This window comes from Elephas maximus, chromosome 12 (assembly GCF_024166365.1).
Source record: "Elephas maximus indicus isolate mEleMax1 chromosome 12, mEleMax1 primary haplotype, whole genome shotgun sequence".
Lineage (NCBI taxonomy): Eukaryota > Metazoa > Chordata > Mammalia > Proboscidea > Elephantidae > Elephas > Elephas maximus.
The window spans coordinates 92,083,467-92,101,814 of NC_064830.1; the positions used below are offsets into that span (position 1 = coordinate 92,083,467).

Here is an 18,348-nt window from a genome sequence, read left to right on the forward strand (position 1 = left end):
TCTAATGCCACCAAATACTGGTGGGAGGAAAGGGGGAGCTGGGGGGCCAGCAGCAGCAAGACATTTCCCCCCGGCCCATCACCCCCTTATTGCTTTAGAGAGAATATTGTCTTTTCACGGACGTTAACACTGTTGAAACCAGGGAGAAGCAGGAGGAGGGAGCCCTTCAACCCCCAAGGCCAGCTTTATCCCCCAACACTGACCCAGTTGCCACTTTGGTGCAAAAAAAAAAAAAAAAACGGGTTGGACTAGGAAAGAAAAATGGGGGAGAAGCCACTCCCCATTTCTCCAGGGCAGGAAGGAGAAATACATTCGTGGAGGGGAGGCAGTGGCAGAACATCGCCCTAATACTGCACTCTGAGCAATGAGGTCGATGGGAGAAGTTAAATGAGAAACCAAAACAAAGATGGAGACAAACCTGGTAAGTGATTAGGCATTCGAAGTTAGTGAGGAATAGAAAGGGCAGCCTACCCCTGACTTAGGAGAGACAGACACTTCTAACCCCCAACTTCACTCAACATTAAAGAACTTGTCAAGGGGCAGGGAGGGAAGGAGAGATCACTTACTCTTCTCCCATTTGGTCAACAGAGGGGGCTGGAGCAGAGCTGAGTAGTCCACATTCCACACAGCTGGCAGCAGGGGAGGGGGCTCCCTATGCCACCTAAACCCCTGGCAACCCCCCCCGTAACCCTAAGCCCCAAGCTGCCCCCTCCCTTGCCCTTCTACACCCCTCTGCTTGCCCCCTTCACAGGAGAAACAACTCAATCCATTAAGTGGTACCTTTCTGGGTCCTGGAGGAATCACCCGCTCCCACCTCTCCATGCTCAGGGGTGAGGCAGAGGTTTGTGGCCCCAAGAATACATTCATGTGGCAAGGCAGGGAGCTGGGGCTTTCAGCTTCATGCCCAGGCCCTCCCCCCAAATGGCAGTGGTGGGGGAAGCCCTCACCAGGGCCAGAGTCAGAGTTCTGCCGCCAACAGCCAGATGAGGTTGGCACCGGCCTGGCCTGTCCCATCTACCCATCAGCCAGCACAGGATCCTGGCCTGGGTAGTAGAGGCAGCTCACCCAATTTGTGCAACTTTTCCCCAAAGCAGCAAAGCCAAGGGGCTACTTTGGCCCCCACCCTGGACACCTCCGCCACAGTCACAGCAACAAGGGAGCCGTTCACAGCGGGTCCGGCAGGCGGGGCTCCGAGGGGGCCTCGCTGTGCAAACTGCTGGCCCCCCAGCTTCCAGTTACCCCAATGGCCCACCTTACAGGGGCAGGGAGGGTAAGTGCAGCCTCGGGGGGGTGGGGGGGGGCAGGCAGGACAGATCCAAGGGGCCTGTGTCCCCCACTGCCCCAAAACAACAGTGTGTTTTTTCTTTCAGTCTTTTTTTTCTCGTTTTCTTTTTTTCTTAAAAAAAAAAAAAAAAAAAAAAAAACCTCTGTGGACCTTCCATTGTCACCCCCACTATCTCCAGATGGGCAGAGGTGCTTAGAGTCTAGTTTGTTTTTTCTTTTGTCTCTCCTAACATTTTCTTCAATGTTCTTTAAAATTAAAAAAAAGGAAAAAACCCCTTCCCCCCAATCTGTAAAGTGCCTCGTGGTGGGTGAGTTAAGGTGCATCGTGTGGTTTGTAACAAGTGCTGGGGACCCTGCCCCTGCCTCCTCCTATGCTCCTTGTGGGGAGCCTGCAGGCTGGAGACCCAAGGGTCCAAGCTGCTGCCGCTGCCCCTGGGCTGCAGCCCAGGCGGCTGGTGGGACGGGCTGGTCAGTAGTCATCCACGCTCTCGATCTCACCAGAAGATCCATGCAGGGAGTACCCTGAAGCCAGGGAGGAAGCTGGGTTGGAGGTCTGTCCCCTAGACTTCTGCTCTGTGCTGAACAAAGAGCCTCCTTCCACGCCGCAGCCCCAAACTTACCCAAGATGCTGGGGTCTGAGTGCAGCATCAGTGCCCGCCTCTTGGCCTTGCTGCCCTCCCCAGGGCCAAGTTTGGTGCTGTGGTTGGTCTGAAAGGCTGTCTGCAGGGAGGCACTGCTCAGCCAAGCCTCCTGCGAGGCATCAGAGAGGGAAGGTAAGAGGGAGGGCAGCAGGGCCACCTCTGCCCACCTGCCAAGGGTCTATGAAACCTTACCTGCTGCTGCTGCTGCCGCTGCTGGCTGGCTTTCTGCTTGGCCCTCCGTTCCAGGAATTGTTTGGCAAATTCTTTGGCTTCCAATGTGTCCCCCAGGCAGGAACGGATATAATCATGGACATCATAGGGGGATTCCACCTCCTTGAGGATCGCTACAGCCATGGGCACTATGGGGCGGGATGGGGCTGTCAGGGCCCACCTGACCCAGGTCTGGGACCCCTGACCCCGGACCAGCCAGCCTCCAGGGTCCACCTGCCAGTACCGTCCAGGCTGCCGGTAGTGCTCAGCGTGTGCAGCATCTGTTCACACCACTGGGTGAAGCCGTCCTGGGGCCTGGGGATGCCCTGCAGCAGCTTCAGCAGCTTCTCTTCCTCCTCTGTCTTTTTGCGCACAGGCCGACCTGACAGGTGGCTATACGAGTCACTGAGGGGAGGCGAAAGGGGAGTGGTTCAGAGACAACACATCTGCTCAGGTGTTCCATATCCTTCCACCCCTTGACCTACAGTGACTCTCCAGGCCCCAGCACCCACCTGAGAGACGGACTGCTCCGGCTGTTCTTCAGGCCTAGGCTTCGGGCCAGGCTGCCACCACTTTTGAGGGTGTCCTCCCAGAGTCCCAGGCCACTGCTGCTGCCCCCGCTCTTGTCCGGCCCGCCCCACAGCGGCCCAGTCTCAGCTACCCACTGAGACAGCGGGGCAGTACTCAGGCCCCCAAGCTGTTACAGATGACAGGAAGTCAGGGAGGCCCAAACAAGGGTACCCAAGAAAGCTAGACAGGGAGGCTTGTCTAGGTGGCAGAGGGTGGGTGAGGTGAGGACTACAGAGAAAGGGATCCTTCAAAGTCAGATAAGAAACCAGGGCCTTGGTTGGAAGAATCTGGGCTCAGTGATCCCCCTCCCCCATATCAAACTGGAAGCTGACCAGACAGGGTTCCCGAGGGCCCAAAAAGGTTCTCCCAGTCAACAGGAAGGGCCCAGCCTGCTCACCACACGGTGGTTGGGGGCCTGGGCCCGCGACGGCTCCCGAGGCGAGGGCTGCTTGTGCAGCTGCCACTCGCCCTCCAACTGCAGCTCGAGCAGCGTCTTCATGGAGAGACCTTGCTTGGCCAGGCCAGCCCAGAGTGTGGGTGGGGAGCTGGGGGCAGGGGGCACGGGGCCTGTGGCCACCGCCTGCTGCTGCTGCAGCAGCTTCAACAGCAGCTCGTGTTGCCGCACCTGAACCAGAGAGACAGGTGACGGCAGCCGGCCTCAGCCAAGCACGGCCATCCCACGGGGCTCAGCTGGGCCCCCACCTGCTTGCGTCGAAACAACTCCTCTTCCTCCTGCCGCCGCTTCTGCTCCTCTTGCTGCTGCTGCTGGCGTCGCTTCTCCTCCCGGCGCTTCCGCTCCTCCTCTTCCCGCTTCACCCTGAGCTCCACTTCTCTGCGCTCTTGGAACTGACACTGTCAACAAGATTAAATGTGAGACCTGGGAGACCTGGCCTAGGGACTCCACCTTGGTCCAGCCCTTGACACCCAGGACTCCAGCCCCAGAAACGCCTACTCACTTTATGTTGCAGCTGGAGCTGTTCTAGAATTGGACCCTGAGTTGAAGAATTAATTGGTATGTCCCAAAGACTGGCCTCACCACCTGCAGGAGGCAAAGGCAGCTTCAGGAGGAACTCCAGCCCCTCTGGTCCTGTCCAGCCGTCTGGCTCCTCACCCATAAAAGTCGCACAGAGCAGCACTGAGGTGAGGGACAGACGTGGGGCAACCTACTCATCCTGGGACTGCCAGGGGAGGGAAGGAGGCCTGCCAAGACAGGTGGGAGCGTCAAGAATTCAAGATGGGGTCTCTCCTGTTTACTTGGCCAAGGGAGGGAGAGCTAGATAGGCGGGGGCAAGGAACTGGGAGAGATGGGGGCGGGGTCTGGCCGGCCACACACCTGACTGTGATGAGGCTGAGGTATGTACATCCCAGAGGGGACTTGAATCTGGCACCGACAAGGAACGGTTCATCGTCGGGAGCAGGTTCTGGTCCCCACCTCTGAGAGGCAAACCATTGATTCTCAGGACCCTAAATCCGTTCTTCATCTTCCCCATCTGCCCCTTCACATACCCTGGTCTTGTACAGAGACACAGTCACACAGGGATGCCCACAGAGACCGACTGGCCCACGGACCTGGGGGGTTTGAGAGCCTGGAGCTGCTGCAGGAACGCTGTGAGCTGCTGCTGCGGCGGCGGCAAGTCTCCCAGAGCTGCCTTTTCCCGGAGCGCACTTGGTGGGAGCTGGCGGCTGTGGGGACACAGCGGAAGCGTGGGTAGGGCCACACCCCAGCCAGTGCCCCTACCCTAATCTCAAGTCCCTCCGAGACCCCCCTACCTGCTGACCAGCTGAAGAAACTGCTGGTGCTGCAGCTGCTGGTACAAGGCAGCTGCCGCCAGCTCCTGTTGCTTCTTCAGCCGCTCCTGATTCATGTTTCCCTGCGAGGGGCGAGAGCACTGCCAGTGCGAACAGTGGGAGGAAGGGCAGGACAAGCTCTCCCGAGGTCCTGCAGCTTTCACCTGCTCCTGCTCTGTACCCCCCACCATTCCCGGTCCCCCAGACTTTCCTTCCCATGCTTACCAGCAGTGGGGGTGGCGAGGGCCCTGGGGCAAAGGGCACACGGCCCCACATCTTGATCACCTCGCCCAGGGGCTGGAAGCCCTCATCACAGCCCCGCTTCACAAGCAGTGACATTGAGAAATAGCCAGCCTGGAACCACTCTGCCATCTCCTGTGTTGTGAAGGGACCTGGACCAACGGAGACAGGAAGCAGGGTGAAGAACACACACCGGGGCCAGGAGGCAAGCCTCATACCCCTGCGTAAGAATGGCCTCCCTGGCACTCCCCTCCTTGCCTCCTGCCTGCGCTCCACAAGTACCTTGGATTTCCCCCTGTGGGTCCTTGTAGAACCACTTGCGGGCAGCGCCATGGCTGAGGGGGAGAGCCGTGGCAGCTGCAGAGTGGCGCAGGCCCTGGGCCTGCATGGCGGCCGTGAACTGCTCCTCCTCCAGGGAGCTGTCCTGCAGGGAGGCTACCAGTTTCTCTGCCTCCTGGGAGCCCGGAAAGAAAGATCTGCCTCAGCCACCCAATGACAGCAACGTCAGGATAGGGCTGCAGCTGGGGTCAGCCCAGGTCATGGACGTGGCAGGACAGAAACGGGAGAAGTCTGGAATCTGGGGGAGGGACGGGGACAGAAGGACGAATGGCTGTCCCTTGCAGGGGAGGAGCCTTAGCACTTCTTAGGACCCCCTCACACCTGCTGCAAGTGTTTCAAGCCTTCATCATCCTCCAGATCTCCGGGTGGGCCAGGGGGTGAGCCCACCCCATGGCTTAGCTGGATTCCTCTCATATCGTCTCCTAGAAGGAGTGAAAAAAGGAAGGCGGCATGGGGCAAAGATAGTCCCCCATCCACCATCGATCCAGAAACACAGGCTTTAGCCATTTCTAGCCAACAAAATGTCCTGTGCTTCTCCTTTGCACAAGGGGAGGGAGCACTTTCTCCACCAACCCCAGTGTACACAGAGGGAATGGCCTTGCCCTGTCTACCTTCTGCTGCTGGCAGCTTTTTCTCCACAGCTTCATCACCTTCTCCATTAGTTCCCCAGAGTGGGCCCAAGGTGGGCAGTGGGGACGGGGAGCTGGACGACTTCTCCTGAAGAGGAAGCGGGGTCAATTCCTTCCCACCTGAAAGAGTAGTTACCAAAATTCAAAATCAAAGAGCTATAAGGCCTTAAAAATGATTTACCACAAACCCTCCATTTGTGGCCATAGCTCAGGTCTCTGGGCATTGGGTCCATCTCACGCCCATATAACTTTGGTCAATTCAACCAACATTCAGCACCAAAGACTCCAACGTTGCTCACTTACTCTTTTGTCCTGTACAATGCAGGACACACGACGCATGTGGCACATCACTGTACAGAGCTGTACGTAGCAATACCGTGTAATACCAATTCTTTAAGAGGTTCTCACAAGTCATTTTGATTATGTGTGACTTCTGTCTGAGACGCTGCCTTTAAGGACAGAGCTCTGTTGTTTCCAGACTCCTCCCCCGTATCTGTCAGCACCTGCTTTCCTCTCGTTTCTAAGCAGCTTTATTGTAGAGGTGGCTGGGCAGCCAGTACTCAGCCTGGTGAGGGACCCCTTGCCCAGCCGGCCTAGCTCAAGGCTGCTGTGCCTCCTTCTTACCCTGAAGGCTTACCTGCCTCAGTCCCCTCCTCATCTAGCCCTTCTGAAGGCTCATCCTCCTCTTCCTCCAGACCCTGGAAGTCCAGCTCCTGTTCCTCAGGAATTGCCTCCTTGGGGCCCTTCTGCATGGTGTTAGGCGATATGATGGGAAGAGAAAGAGGCAGAAATTGGGTGTGAGTGAGAGGTCTCAAATCAACCCACCAACCTCTAACAAAAATCTTTCCCTCGCCTCCTCACAGATACCTTGAGAGGCAAGAACGCCCCAGAGGCATCGAAGGTGCCCATTTCTTCATCCTCATCGTCCAGGCACCACTCCGGAAGCCCGTCCTTGTCGTCATCAAAGCCGTCAGGCCCTCGGGACCTCCGAGGGTGAGAGCTGCCTCCCCCACCCCGCCCCTCTTCTTCACCACACCCTCCTCGATCCCCTCGCAAATCGAAATCAAACTTGCGACGCCGTTCCCCATGCTCCCGCCAGCCAGCAGAGCGGGGGCCACCATCTGGGCAGGAGAAGTTGGAGGGGGAGGAGAGTCAGTATCCTAGTCAAGCCAGAGTCTCCACCCTTCTGCTGCCCACCAGAATACCCCTAGGAACAACTACCATTTCCAGGACTGCGGCCTTACCACCCCCACTCCTGAAAGCTGTCTGCTCCCCACTCTTGGCCACAGGAGCCCATCCTCACAGGACAGTTCCTGCTCTTCCCCCCTCCCAAATGCACAGCTGGCCCCAATCTCACCAGGACTGGCTGAGCGCCAGCGATCGCCATCTCGCCGGGGGCCTGCCCCCAGTCTCCAGCTGCCCTCTTCCTCATCCTCTTGCTCCTCTCGTAGAGAACGCCAGTTCTCGCTATCTGAGCGGGCATGTTCCTTGCGAGGACCAGCCCCTCCCTCCTCAAACCCAGATCGTGCTGGAGTGGGGGGTAGGGGAAAAACAGTACTATTAGCAGGATGGAAGGAACGATACCCAAAAGACTCCCACTATCTAGCAAACCTTGCTGGTGAATGAAGAGCACAGCTCCAGGCTCTCCTGCCCCACCCCCCTCAAGAAACATTTCCCTAACTGGGATCATCCATTTCAGTCCTGTCCCCTCCTCACAATGACCTTGAGGCCCTGCACACCACCCTCACCTCCCTCCATACCTCCATCCCTCCTTGCTGACTTCTCAAACCGTCTCTCGCCCCTGCAGGAGGTAAAGGCATTGGTCAAAGCACTGCTGCCCACCCCCGCCTCAAACTGTGGATCTCTGCGCACCTTGTCCATTGTGCCCGAGAAAGGTGGAAGATGGGAGGGGCAGCAGAAACTAGGGAAAAGTCAAGCTTATGGGAAAGGAACCCACTGGGGCACAGAAGAGAAGATCACAGAGACAAATGAGTCCTAAGAGAATCATAAAGTAAAGGGGGAGAATGAAACCACAAGGGCTCAGAGGGCACACAGATCGCTGACAAGGACTTTCCTTGGTTAAGTCCACTGTTCCCCTCTCATGACAAAAACCCAAGCCTCCCTCCATGGGACTCCAGGACCTAAACCCTTGAGTTTCTCTCCGCTCTGCCTCTATGCCACATCTCCTTCAGCCCATACCTGTCATCCCAGCTCTGGCTACGCTGGATCTCCCGGGGATTCCGTCCAAAGGCCCCATCGCCTTCTTCAATGCTTCTTTGGTAAAAGCAGCTGTCACCGCGGCCACGGCCTGAAGAAGGCATGAGATCAGTACAGAAGACTAGGTGATGGGAAACCACCAGATAACTGTGCCACACCTCAAAACCACAGGCACCACCTCTGCCCACCCCCTACAACACTTAATAACCCCCTCTACCTCGGCTTCTTGTGCTGCCCCTGCCACGGGAGGTGCCACCTGGGGGGGGGCCAGCCCCTTTCCCCATCAGCCTTAGCACAGCCACACTGTTCACTGACAGGGAGAAGTTTCTCTGAGGAGGGAGCCAGGGGTGGGAGTGAGGACCCAGGCACCGAACCACTCCCCAGCCCTCGTGCAGAACCTCAAGCTCCACCATCTATCTTCCCAACGTCAGTCCCAGCTCCTCCCCAAACCCAACCTCGACTGCAGCCTGCCGCCTTCCCAGGACCCGGCTGCCTCGGTCCCCCGCCTGGCCCCACCTGCTCCTCCTCAGTCAGAGGCTCCAATGCCAGGGGCTGCAGTGGCTCCTCCTGTAACACCGCAGCAAACTCCTTGTCCTGTAGCTCATCAGGGACCTGTCATTTAGGGCAGGAGTGCTGAAAAACCATGTGCTCCTAGGCCCTCTCCATGGCTAAGGCTAAACAAGCCACTTGGTCATATACCTCCTGTGCCCATCCACCCACACACCCACCTTGTTCTCCTTAATGTAGAGGGCCAGCATCTCCTCTCGCCCATAACGATAGTCAGCAAGCTTGTATTTGGGCATGGCAGGGGATGGGGGTGGGGATGCCACACTGCCCCCGCTGGAAAGGGCCCTCAGCCTAGGAAAGGTACAGAGAAAAAGCAGAAGGAGTGCTGTCACAGTAGCCGTATTCTTCATCCTGCTTCTCCATGCCACCCAGAGCACATGTGACTCACCACTCAGGCCCAAAGTTGAGGGTCTCTGCTGCCATTGCGGAGCTGGGCGTGTTTCCTCGAGGTCGGAGGGAATAAGCAGAGAGAGAACCTGGCGTTCACTCTCCAATAGCTGTGGAGGTATAGGGGACGCAGGACCTTAGAGAAGAGCAGCCCAGAGAACCTCTAGAAGGTCAGAAATAGGTACGGCACCTTGGCAGGGACAGGCGACAGGCTTGGGGGGTGGGCCACCTGGGCTCTAAAGGACTCACCTGAGCCAGCAAGTGGCAACTCACACCATGAGTTAATCAGAAATGAGTCAATACGGGGGAAAGACCTGGGGAAAGGGAGAAAACAGGGAAGTTCAAGCTCCTTCCAGCCTCTGCAGGGGCTTCCATGCAGGTACCAATCTCTCCCACCCTCTGCCTCAGACTTACCTGGCAGCCTTGCCCCAGAAGCAAGTAAGGCGGGGCCTGTGCTGAGTGAACTAGGGTTCCCAAGCTACTGGATACTAGTTTGACCTCAGCAGTGACTGGGGAGGGACCTTCACAACTGGTAAAGGTCCTTAAGCAGAAACAAAGGGAAGAGGTGGGTTACATTAATGGGTCAGATGGGACTCCCTACCTCTGGCCCTCCTGTCCTGTATAAGTGGAGAAGCCCACAGGCTGCCTGAAGGCTGCTTGATACCCAGCACAGAAGACCACAGCCCCCGGTCCTTCTCATCTCTGTCCCCCTTCATTCTGCCTCGTGAGCAGTTAGTTCATTCAGCCAACACTGAGGGTCCCTGGCGGACGTGCAAGAAGCCAAATGCCAGAGGTATGCCAGAGAACCCACCAAGCATAGTCTCTAGGTCATCAGCATTCTCCTTGAAGGCTGAGATAGAAAGTATGGTACAGCATTCGCTAAGGAAAGTGGCTAAAGTACATATAGACACTCAGAACTGAGATAAAAACAAGTAAAGGACCATTCAAAGGGAAAACCACCCCAGAAAAGGTTAATTACGGAGAGGAAAATGAGAAATAAATCTAAGGACAAAACTACTTCCCATATGAAAAAAATCAGGGTTGGCTATTTGGTGGCTAGAGCGCAGGTACTCGGCCTGGGGAGACACCCACTAAAAGGGAGATGGGGAAGACTATCCCAGGACCAAGGATGGGGCACACACTTCAGGCTCCAGGCAGGGAAGCCTGGGCCGACACATCCAGGGGCAGGTACACCAAACAGGAATAAACACCTGAGCCCCCTGCCCCAGGACAAGCCGATGACAAGTAGAAGAAAATATCCAAGAAGTGAACCACGTTATTATGAGAAAAGCTGGGGAACGGCTTCTCCCATCACAAAGTAGAAATAAAATCAGTTACTTTATCGCTGATATCAGAAGAGGCCGATATCAAAAGAGGCAGCAACAGCGCTCTGTCCCTCTAAAGAACAACAGAGGAGACTCATGGGAGGAGGCTCATCCCCGTTGGCGCCTGAGCAGAGGTGAAGGTGGTGTCTCACAGAGCTAGGCAAGAGCTTCCGTCACTGGCTGGGAGGGAGGCTGGAGCAGATCTCCACCACTGTATCCATCAACTCCAAGACTCGCTAATCCTGGGAAGAAGGAGAAAAGGGTTTCATCAAAGGTTTCGAAGGAAAGAGGCTGTCTTATCTATGGCCGACAGTAGGAAGACGAAGTAAAACTGCGTGACAAACACAGAACTGCAGCACTTGGGGGTGAAAAGCAGCTTTCGGAGATGAGCTAGAGCGAGGCGGGCCTCCCCTCAGCAGCGGCATCTCTTCCACAGACAGCCTCTGTTGGACGTTTCTGGTGATGGCACATGTGGCGCGTGCCACACCTCACAAGGCCACCAGAGAGGCCAAGCCTGTCGAAAAGTTCTTCCTTCCAGTGAGGTAAAGGAGGTCTCCCAGAAAAACGGAGTAAAGCTAACTCTTTCTCTACTCCACAACCCTTAAGATATTCAGGGGGAACCTACTGTGTGCCTAAGTCTTCCCCACTCCAAAAAAAACACCCCATGTTCTTCGTAACAAACCTCAAGAGAGGTAGTTTGAGACTCCTCACTAGCCAGTTTGCTCTAGAAGAGCCCCTGTCTTCCAAAGGGACGAAACCTCATCCTATAGACATGGACCGGCTAGGGGCAGCGAGAGGGAAACAGAAAAATGGGAACCCCCCCCCCTCCCAGGGTGTGGCAACAGCAGCTTTCCTCAGTGCTTTCTGCTTCTTGCCTTCACCTTCTGTCCTGGTGTAAGCAACAAGCAGAGGAAAAGTGGCTTAAACAAGCGTGAGAAGCAGGAAAACTGCAGAGGCAAGGGAGGCAGTCAGGGGAGACAAAGAGCCCCTGGGCAGGAAAAGGCCAAAGCCATCCCACCTTCTTGGGGAGAAGCTAGGAGTCAAAGTTCAAGTCTTTAGGACCTGCCAGAGAGGGGTTTGGGGTCCCAGAAGCTGGATGGCTGCCTGATCCTTCCTCAGACCAAATGAACCACTGTCAAGCAGCACAGATGGCACCCCCCCCCCCGCAAAACAAGGTGCAGCTCTGCTCCCCAGGGGGTATTTGATGGACATTTTTCATCACCACAACTGGGAAAAAGGTTGCTACTGGCTGCTAGTGGGTAGAGGCCAAGGATGCTGTTGAACAATGTACAGGACAACCCCCACCACGAAGAATTATCTGGCCCCAAAAGTCAAGTGTGCCACTGTTAAGAAACCCTCCTCTTCCGTGTGAACACAGGTAATGCCCGTTCTGTGTTTATGAGGAAGGGTAAAGGACAAAAACCACATTTACTCAGTTCATTCTCTCCTGTGAACAGTGGGAAAATCCTTCCCTTATGATACTGTCCCAGGAGAGAAAGCCTTGAGAAAATAGCTTAAAGGGGGAAAAAGTTTCTCTATCACAAACTCTCAAACAAAGCATTTGGATCCCCTTCCTATGAAGGCCAGAGCTGGAGAGACAGACAGCAGAAAACTAGGGACCGCATTCTTTTCTGCCTTACATTTTCCTGGCTTTTCTCACATGGCCCCTTCCAGCTTATCCACTACCTCTCTGTACTGCCTCAGTATGCCTACCACATACGACATCTGCCCATTCCCTATCCTTCCATTTCTTCTCTTTCTTGGGCCTCAATACACACTCAGGTGGTACAAAAGTTAGGTGCTCTGCTGCTAACCAAACTTGGGTGGGTCAAACCAATTCAGCTGCTCTGGTGGAGAAAGACCTGGTGACCTGCTCCTGTAAAGATTACAGCCCAGAAAACCCTATGGGGCAGTTCTGCCATCATATGGGGTCACTATGAGTCAAAACTGACTTGACAGCACCTACCAACAATACCCAAGAGCATCTGCTCACTGCTCTAGCATGGGAATTACTGCCATTAAAAGGCTGCCCCCTGCTGGAGATTAGCAGAGAGGACATACACTGGTCCTCACACAGGCTGGAGGGGACAGAAGGAAGCCTGGCAGAGTTCAGAACTCAAGAGAAGGAAAAGACCCAAAAACAAGTGGTCCCGATACCCACTAAGTAAAGACCGTTATTTCCACACCCCATCGCCTCTAAAATTGGCCCAATCCAGAGCAGTGGCCCTTGGCACAGCATGGTACCACGATTAACAGGAGAATTCCAAATTCCCAGCATCTGGAGCAGTCGCCCAGCCCCAAGTCTGCGAAGGTGACTCGGCCCTTTCTCAGGATGGAAAGATTCTCCACTGGGTGAGAACGGTGAGGCTTAAAAGGGGCGTACAAGCCTGTGTTCTTTCTGGCTGGCCCCAGCTCTCTACGCTCTAAGCCCTCATGGTAAATAATAATGCCACCTGGCATTTGTATACTATTTATCGGTTTTTAGAGTGCTTTCACACTTTTCCTTTTTCAGTCTGGGGCTCCAGCCAGGGAAAATAAGAAAGTAAGCTGCAGCTGCTCAACAGGGTTTCCCAACCTCCCTCAGCACCATCCCAGACTGGAGATGGATCGCCCAGCAACAGTTAACTGTCCCAAACGCTCAGGCATACTTTGTGTGTTTAAAACCATTTTTATTTTGTCAGACTTTTTTTTTTTTTTTTTAAACCCTCACGCAGCCTCTTCTCACCTTCTCTCCTCTTAAATATGGCTACTTTTTCTACCCCAAACTCCAACCACAGATGTAAAAGTCAGGCCAAACTGGGTCCTTTATCCATCGCATCACACACAACACTAATGCACCCACTAGCTGAAAAAGCTAGTCCAGAAGTCTAAGCACTCAACTCTCTAGACTTCAGTCACCATAGGAGACCTTACAGGCCCCTGCCCCCCGAGGAGAGGGCGGATTTGCCCCCAAACCTTTCCCAGTTACATGACAATGGGGACACAGACCCAAACAATCTAGGAAATAAAACGAGCTAGGGTGGAGAGTGGGTGGCCTGGGATTGCAAAGGGAAGAGTAGAAATGGGAAAGAATCAAAGACAACTCATATTGGGAGAAGCAGACCAGGACTGGCCTATTAGTACTGATGGTTTCACTTCCCAAGGCAAAGGGGCAGCGGGTAAATTGAAACTGGCGTGTTAGCCTGGAGGGGCTGTGGGAGAGGCTGGGGGGAAGCCCACGAACTTTGGGAAAACAGGACTTTGAGAAACAAGAGAGGAGTAAAACTGGGGTGGGCAGAGGCAAGAGCCAGCCAAGTATGCATTTAGCATCTATCAGTGCCAAGCACTTCGATGGAAGAAACGTGGAAGCTTACTGGGAATTCTGGTAATGACTGGGTAAAAAGTGATAAAGATAAGGGTCTCTCTGCAGTTACCTGAAAAAATGCAAAACCTGAGGGGCTGTGGCCAAGGAGCTGCCGCATCAGGGGAGATGGGCTGAGGAGGTGCGTGTGAGGGCCTAGCTTGGTGAAGGATTAAAGAGTCTCTGTTAAAGAAGATGTTTAATACTGACAAGCAACTGGGAGGAAGGAGACCCCAATGACCAAGCACTAACGTCGCTTGCTGAAAGGAAATTTTAGTGAAGAACCAGTCGAGATGTCTGATTACGGGAAAAGGCTTCCAAAGTCATGAACGCTTGGACTTTAAGCCCCGCAAGGCCCAGCTGATTCCCACAAGAACACCGAGGCGTGTTGGGGAAAATCTCCAGGAAGCGCCAGTCACACAGCACGGGCTCTGTGAAGAGCTGACCATTAGGGTCGGGGACCCCCTCGGCGGGCCCGGCGGAGGATGCGAGCGGGTGGGATGAGGCCCCCGGGGGAGATCGGCTCTCCGCCCCGGGCAGAATTTGGGAAGGGCCCGAAGGGGCGACCGTTAGGAGCGCGGGGGTGGGGAGGAGGCGGGCCGGGCCGGGGAGGACAACGTGCCCTTCAGGGAGGGGGCGCCAGGTGCGCGGGGCGCGGGGTGAAGGGCGAGCGGCGCCAGGAGGGCCCTGGGCTCTGAGGGCGCGCGGGGGCACGGCCCGCTTCGGGGGAGGGTCCGCCGGCGGGCGTCGGGGAGGGGCCGAGAGGGCGGACGCACCGGGCAGGCGACGGCGACCTCGGGGAGGAGACGGGGGAGGGTCCGGCCGGCGGCCCGCGCTCTGGCTCTCGCAGGCTCCGCGCGGCCGCCTCGGCGTCGGGGGCGGGCCTGCCCCAGGCCCGGCTGCGGGCCGGGGTCCACGAAGCCGCCGAGCGCTTACCGCGGGCGGGTGGCGCGAGGTTCGGTCCCAGGGCGTTGGCGGCGCGCGGAGGGCGGGCGGCGGGCGGGCAGCGGCGGCGGGGGAGGGGGCGCTGGCGCTCCCGCGGCGGCCGCTCCTCTCTGTTTGTGTTTGTAGCAAGATGGCTGCCCGCCTCGCACCACGTGACGCGGACGCGGGGACGCGGGGCCGCCCCCTCCGCCGTCGCCGCCACCGCCCTCCGCGGCTCCCGCGGGCTCGGACCCCGCACGGCCTCGCGCGCTCCCCGCGTGTCCAGAGGGGCGCGGCACTGACGCCCGCCCCGCCGAACGCCCCGGCACGTGACCCGGGAGCCTGGCTCGTCACGTGACGTGAGGCCTGCTGCTGGCGGGGCGGGGGGATGCCCCCGGGGTTCTCCCTGAGCTCCCGGGGGTACCCCCGGCACGTGACGCGGGACCCTCGGGACTGAGACCAGGGCTAGTGGCATCTTCGCCAATTCCTGACCAGTCGGCTTCCTTCAGGAAGCCCGCCTGGATTGAAAGAGACAAAATCGAGAAATGTGCATTATGCATCTTGGGATATGTGAAATAAGCGAAGAACCTCATCACTTAGAAACAGTCCCAGGCGGCAGTGGCTTGTGAGACCTGGAGTTTCTGGTTCAGCTTCTAGATCTCGGGCGAATGAGTTGAAGGTTTCGAGCCCCAGCTTCTTTTTTATTTAAAAAAAAAAAAAAAAATAGTGCCGTCTTTTTTACAGAGGGGTGTTAATGCTGTTCCCACCACCCACCCCCGCGTTCCCTTCATTGATTGCTGTAAGAATTTAAATAGGTGAATGTGAAAGCTTTGGAAAGAGACAAACTACTATGTAAATGTGAGACGTTAGGCTGAAACTTCGTTTGTTTAAAAAAGAGGTTTTCAAGAATGACTCCTCCGAATCGCTGAAATTTTTAGGATGAAAAAGTTTTGCGTGTGTGTTCGTCGTTTTCTTTGGAAGTCATTCCAGAATGTAGACTTTACTTTCCCACTTTCTAAAACAGCTGTTACCAAACACAATGTAATCCTTTTCATGACGGGAAAGTAAGTTCATGACTTGGAACTTGAGTCCCTTGTGTGGTACCTTAACAGAATGTGGACTTCAGGAGTGATCTCGAAGGCCCTTTGTTCCTTCAGTAAGCACCCTCTTGCTTCTGTGCACTGTAGTTTTAGTCTTTTTTTTTTTTTTTTAAGCATGCTTTAAGTGGAAGTTTATAGCTCAAGTTGGTTTCTCATACAAAAATTTATACACACATTGGTATGTGACCCTAGTTGCTATCCCTATGTCAGCACACTCCTTTCCATCCTGTATTTCCCGTGTCCATTCAACCAGCTCCTGTCCCTTTCTGCCTTTTCATCTCACCTCTACACAGGAACTGCCAATTTAGTCTCACGTATCTACTTTTATCTACTTGAACTAAGAAGCACAGTCTTCGGGAGTATCATTTTATGTCTTACAGTACAGTCATCTCTGTCTGAAGATTTGGCTCCAGGAATGGTTTTAGTTTGGGGTCAACAGAGAGTCCAGGCAGTGTCTGTTTTTTAAGTTTTGTTGGCTTTCCTGCTTCTGTGTTGTCTTGCTTGTCTTGTAAGCTGCTTGCTTACTGGCTGGAAAATGCAGTGGTTAAGAATAAGGACTCCATCCCTTACTGACTGTGACCTTGGGCAAGTTGGTTAACCTGTCTTTTGTGGTTTGTATCCTAAAGCATTTAGCATGGTACTCGTCAAGCCAAACACTCCACAAATGTTAGCTAATAGGGGCTTCTGGTTTAATGTGATTTGTGAAACGCAATATTCAGGACAGTTAACACTATGAAAATGTGTATCAGCAGAACGCAGCTTGAGTCAGAGAACTGCTAGAATAAAATAAGTGTATGGCCACTGTTTTTTCTACTTAAAAGCTTTTGTTGGTGGTTTACTTTTCTGGATTGGAGTTATGTTCTAGGTGGTTGAAGTTACCAGCAGCCTAATCTCTCAATTTAATAAGCAAACGAGATTGTAAACTATGGTAAAGAGATTATACAGGGAAAAAGAGGGTGGGTCTCTGTGGGGTGGAAGCAGCCAGGACACTGGCTGTTTGAGCTGATCTGGTGGGAAGGGCAGGATTTGGATAGATTTAGGAAAAGTGCAGAAGTTCCTGGGTAGTGCAAATGATTAAGCACTCAGCTACTAGCCAAAAGGTTGGTGGTTCGAACCCACCTAGATACCCCTTGGAGGTAAGGCCTGGCCATCTGCTTCTATAAGGTCACTGCCATAAAAACCCTATGGAGCGCAGTTCTACTCAATGGCAACTGGTAGGAAAAGTGTGTGTAGGTTTGTGAAGAGTGACAGTCCGGGCTGATGAGAGAAGAGGATCCTGAACCGCTAGTTGAACAAGAAATGAAGTGAAACTTAAGTTGAGGGGCTGGAATGCTGCTGTGAAAGTCTGCGTTTGAGAGTAGAAACCACTGTGGATGTAGCATAATAAGGACAGCACACTGGATTCCAGGGTAGAAGGTTGGGGCGATTGCGCAGGATCCCCTGTGTATCATTTTGCAAGTCATTTAATCTCCCCGACTCTAAAGTGGGAGGGCTGTTTCTGATGACACTGAATGTATAGGCTGCCTCTTTGAGGAAGGAAACAATTAAATCTGAACTGTGAATCTCCCATCCGGTATTATGAAAACAGTCACTTGGACCTAAAATACTTTTGTTTATTCAGGTGCTATGCTGTAGAATGTCTTGATCTGGGTTGTTTTCAATTTGCAAACGTTTGAACTTAACAAAGATTTAGTTAAGATGATTAATTGAGATAAAAGGGAGGTCTCAAGACTAACAGCCAATCTCTGCCTTTTTTATAATGCCAGGTTCATCTGTGGTGTTTTCCTTCAATGAAATGTAAAGAGATAAGGACTCTCTTGTTGTTAAATCAGTTTATTACAGAGACTGACTTCACCCACCTAAATTGCCAATGTTTATATTTAGCTGGATATCAACACTTGTAAAACATGTGTCAAATACCATGAAAAGACACACAGCCTGAGCAATGTGGTGATAGTTCATTAAAGTGACAAAAAAAAACCTGTTGCGTCAAGTCGATTCCGACTCATAGCAGCCCTATAGGACAGAGTAGAACTGCTCCACAAGGTTTCCGAGGAGTGGCTGGTGGATTCAAACTGTTGACCTTTTGGTTACCAGCTGATTTATTAACCACCACGCTACCAGGGCTCCTGATTAAAGCAAAGCCTCATAAGTTGTCTAAATTCCTGAGGAGTAAGAAACAGGATCAGCACAAAACTGGTTCCAGTGGGGCGGAGGTTCAGCTATAACTCTGCCTCCCCACTTTCTCCATAATTTCTGACACCAGCCACTCCCCCCGTGACACTCTACTTCTCTGCAGGACTTGATAATTTATTGCAGTGGCCTCACAGAACTCACAGACCATACTCACAGTTATGCGGTTTATTAGGAAAGTTAACAGGTTATATAACTCAGGACCGTATCAGCTTGGAAGTTGCAAGAACGCAGGATCCGTGTCAGGAAACACACAGGCCTCCAGTGATCAGTTGGGTGTGGCTTCTCTGCCAGGTGGCTGTCTTCTCTGCCTTGCAGGCCCCTCCATTGTCAGGCTCCCTGCCACTAACTGGCCCAGCTCATAGCCAGTATAGCAGCCTGCTCAGCTTTCTCAGCTGCTGCTCTGCTAGTAGCAGCTCTGTACCGTCAGACCTCTCTGCCATCGGCTCTTCCATGGCTAACTGGCCCAGCTCATAGCCAGTGTAACAGCCTAGTCAGCTTTCTTAGCTGCTGCTCTGCTAGCAGCAACTTTCTGCTGTTGGACCTCTCTGCTGTTGGGTGCTCTGCTTTCAGGCTATCCGCCTTCAGCCTCTT

General features: G+C 54.2%; 1 protein-coding gene across 5 annotated transcripts; it reads right to left on the reverse strand.

Annotated features, from left to right (window-relative positions):
* Positions 1–1,656: 1,656 nt before the first annotated feature.
* Positions 1,657–14,738, reverse strand: GIGYF1 (GRB10 interacting GYF protein 1). 5 transcript variants are annotated; one of them, XM_049903675.1, is made up of 28 exons: positions 14,474–14,738; positions 10,350–10,439; positions 9,287–9,413; positions 9,122–9,186; positions 8,874–8,982; positions 8,647–8,776; positions 8,435–8,530; positions 8,136–8,247; positions 7,901–8,009; positions 7,462–7,502; positions 7,059–7,229; positions 6,569–6,822; positions 6,339–6,447; positions 5,684–5,821; positions 5,394–5,494; positions 5,016–5,187; positions 4,719–4,885; positions 4,476–4,576; positions 4,275–4,388; positions 4,039–4,139; positions 3,662–3,744; positions 3,408–3,557; positions 3,103–3,330; positions 2,648–2,832; positions 2,380–2,540; positions 2,118–2,284; positions 1,905–2,034; positions 1,657–1,806 (listed from the first exon to the last, which is right to left on the reverse strand). In XM_049903675.1, exons 5-28 carry the CDS (start codon positions 8,906–8,908, stop codon positions 1,754–1,756), a joined length of 3,108 nt encoding a protein of 1,035 aa, XP_049759632.1. In that variant the 5' UTR covers positions 8,909–8,982; positions 9,122–9,186; positions 9,287–9,413; positions 10,350–10,439; positions 14,474–14,738; the 3' UTR covers positions 1,657–1,753. The 5 variants fall into 5 exon arrangements, with proteins under 5 accessions (XP_049759632.1, XP_049759630.1, XP_049759628.1 ...); XM_049903673.1 differs by having other exon boundaries at positions 10,211–10,439; XM_049903671.1 differs by having other exon boundaries at positions 9,287–10,439.
* Positions 14,739–18,348: the final 3,610 nt, after the last annotated feature.

Coding starts and splice junctions, on each gene's coding strand:
- GIGYF1 (XM_049903675.1), bottom strand. CDS start 8,908: ATGGCAGCAGAGACCCTCAACTTTGGGCCTGAGTG. Junction 2,541..2,647: donor CGGAGCAGTCCGTCTCTCAG/GTGGGTGCTGGG, acceptor GCCTCCCCTCAG/TGACTCGTATAGCCACCTGT. Junction 1,807..1,904: donor CTCAGACCCCAGCATCTTGG/GTAAGTTTGGGG, acceptor CCCTGGCTTCAG/GGTACTCCCTGCATGGATCT.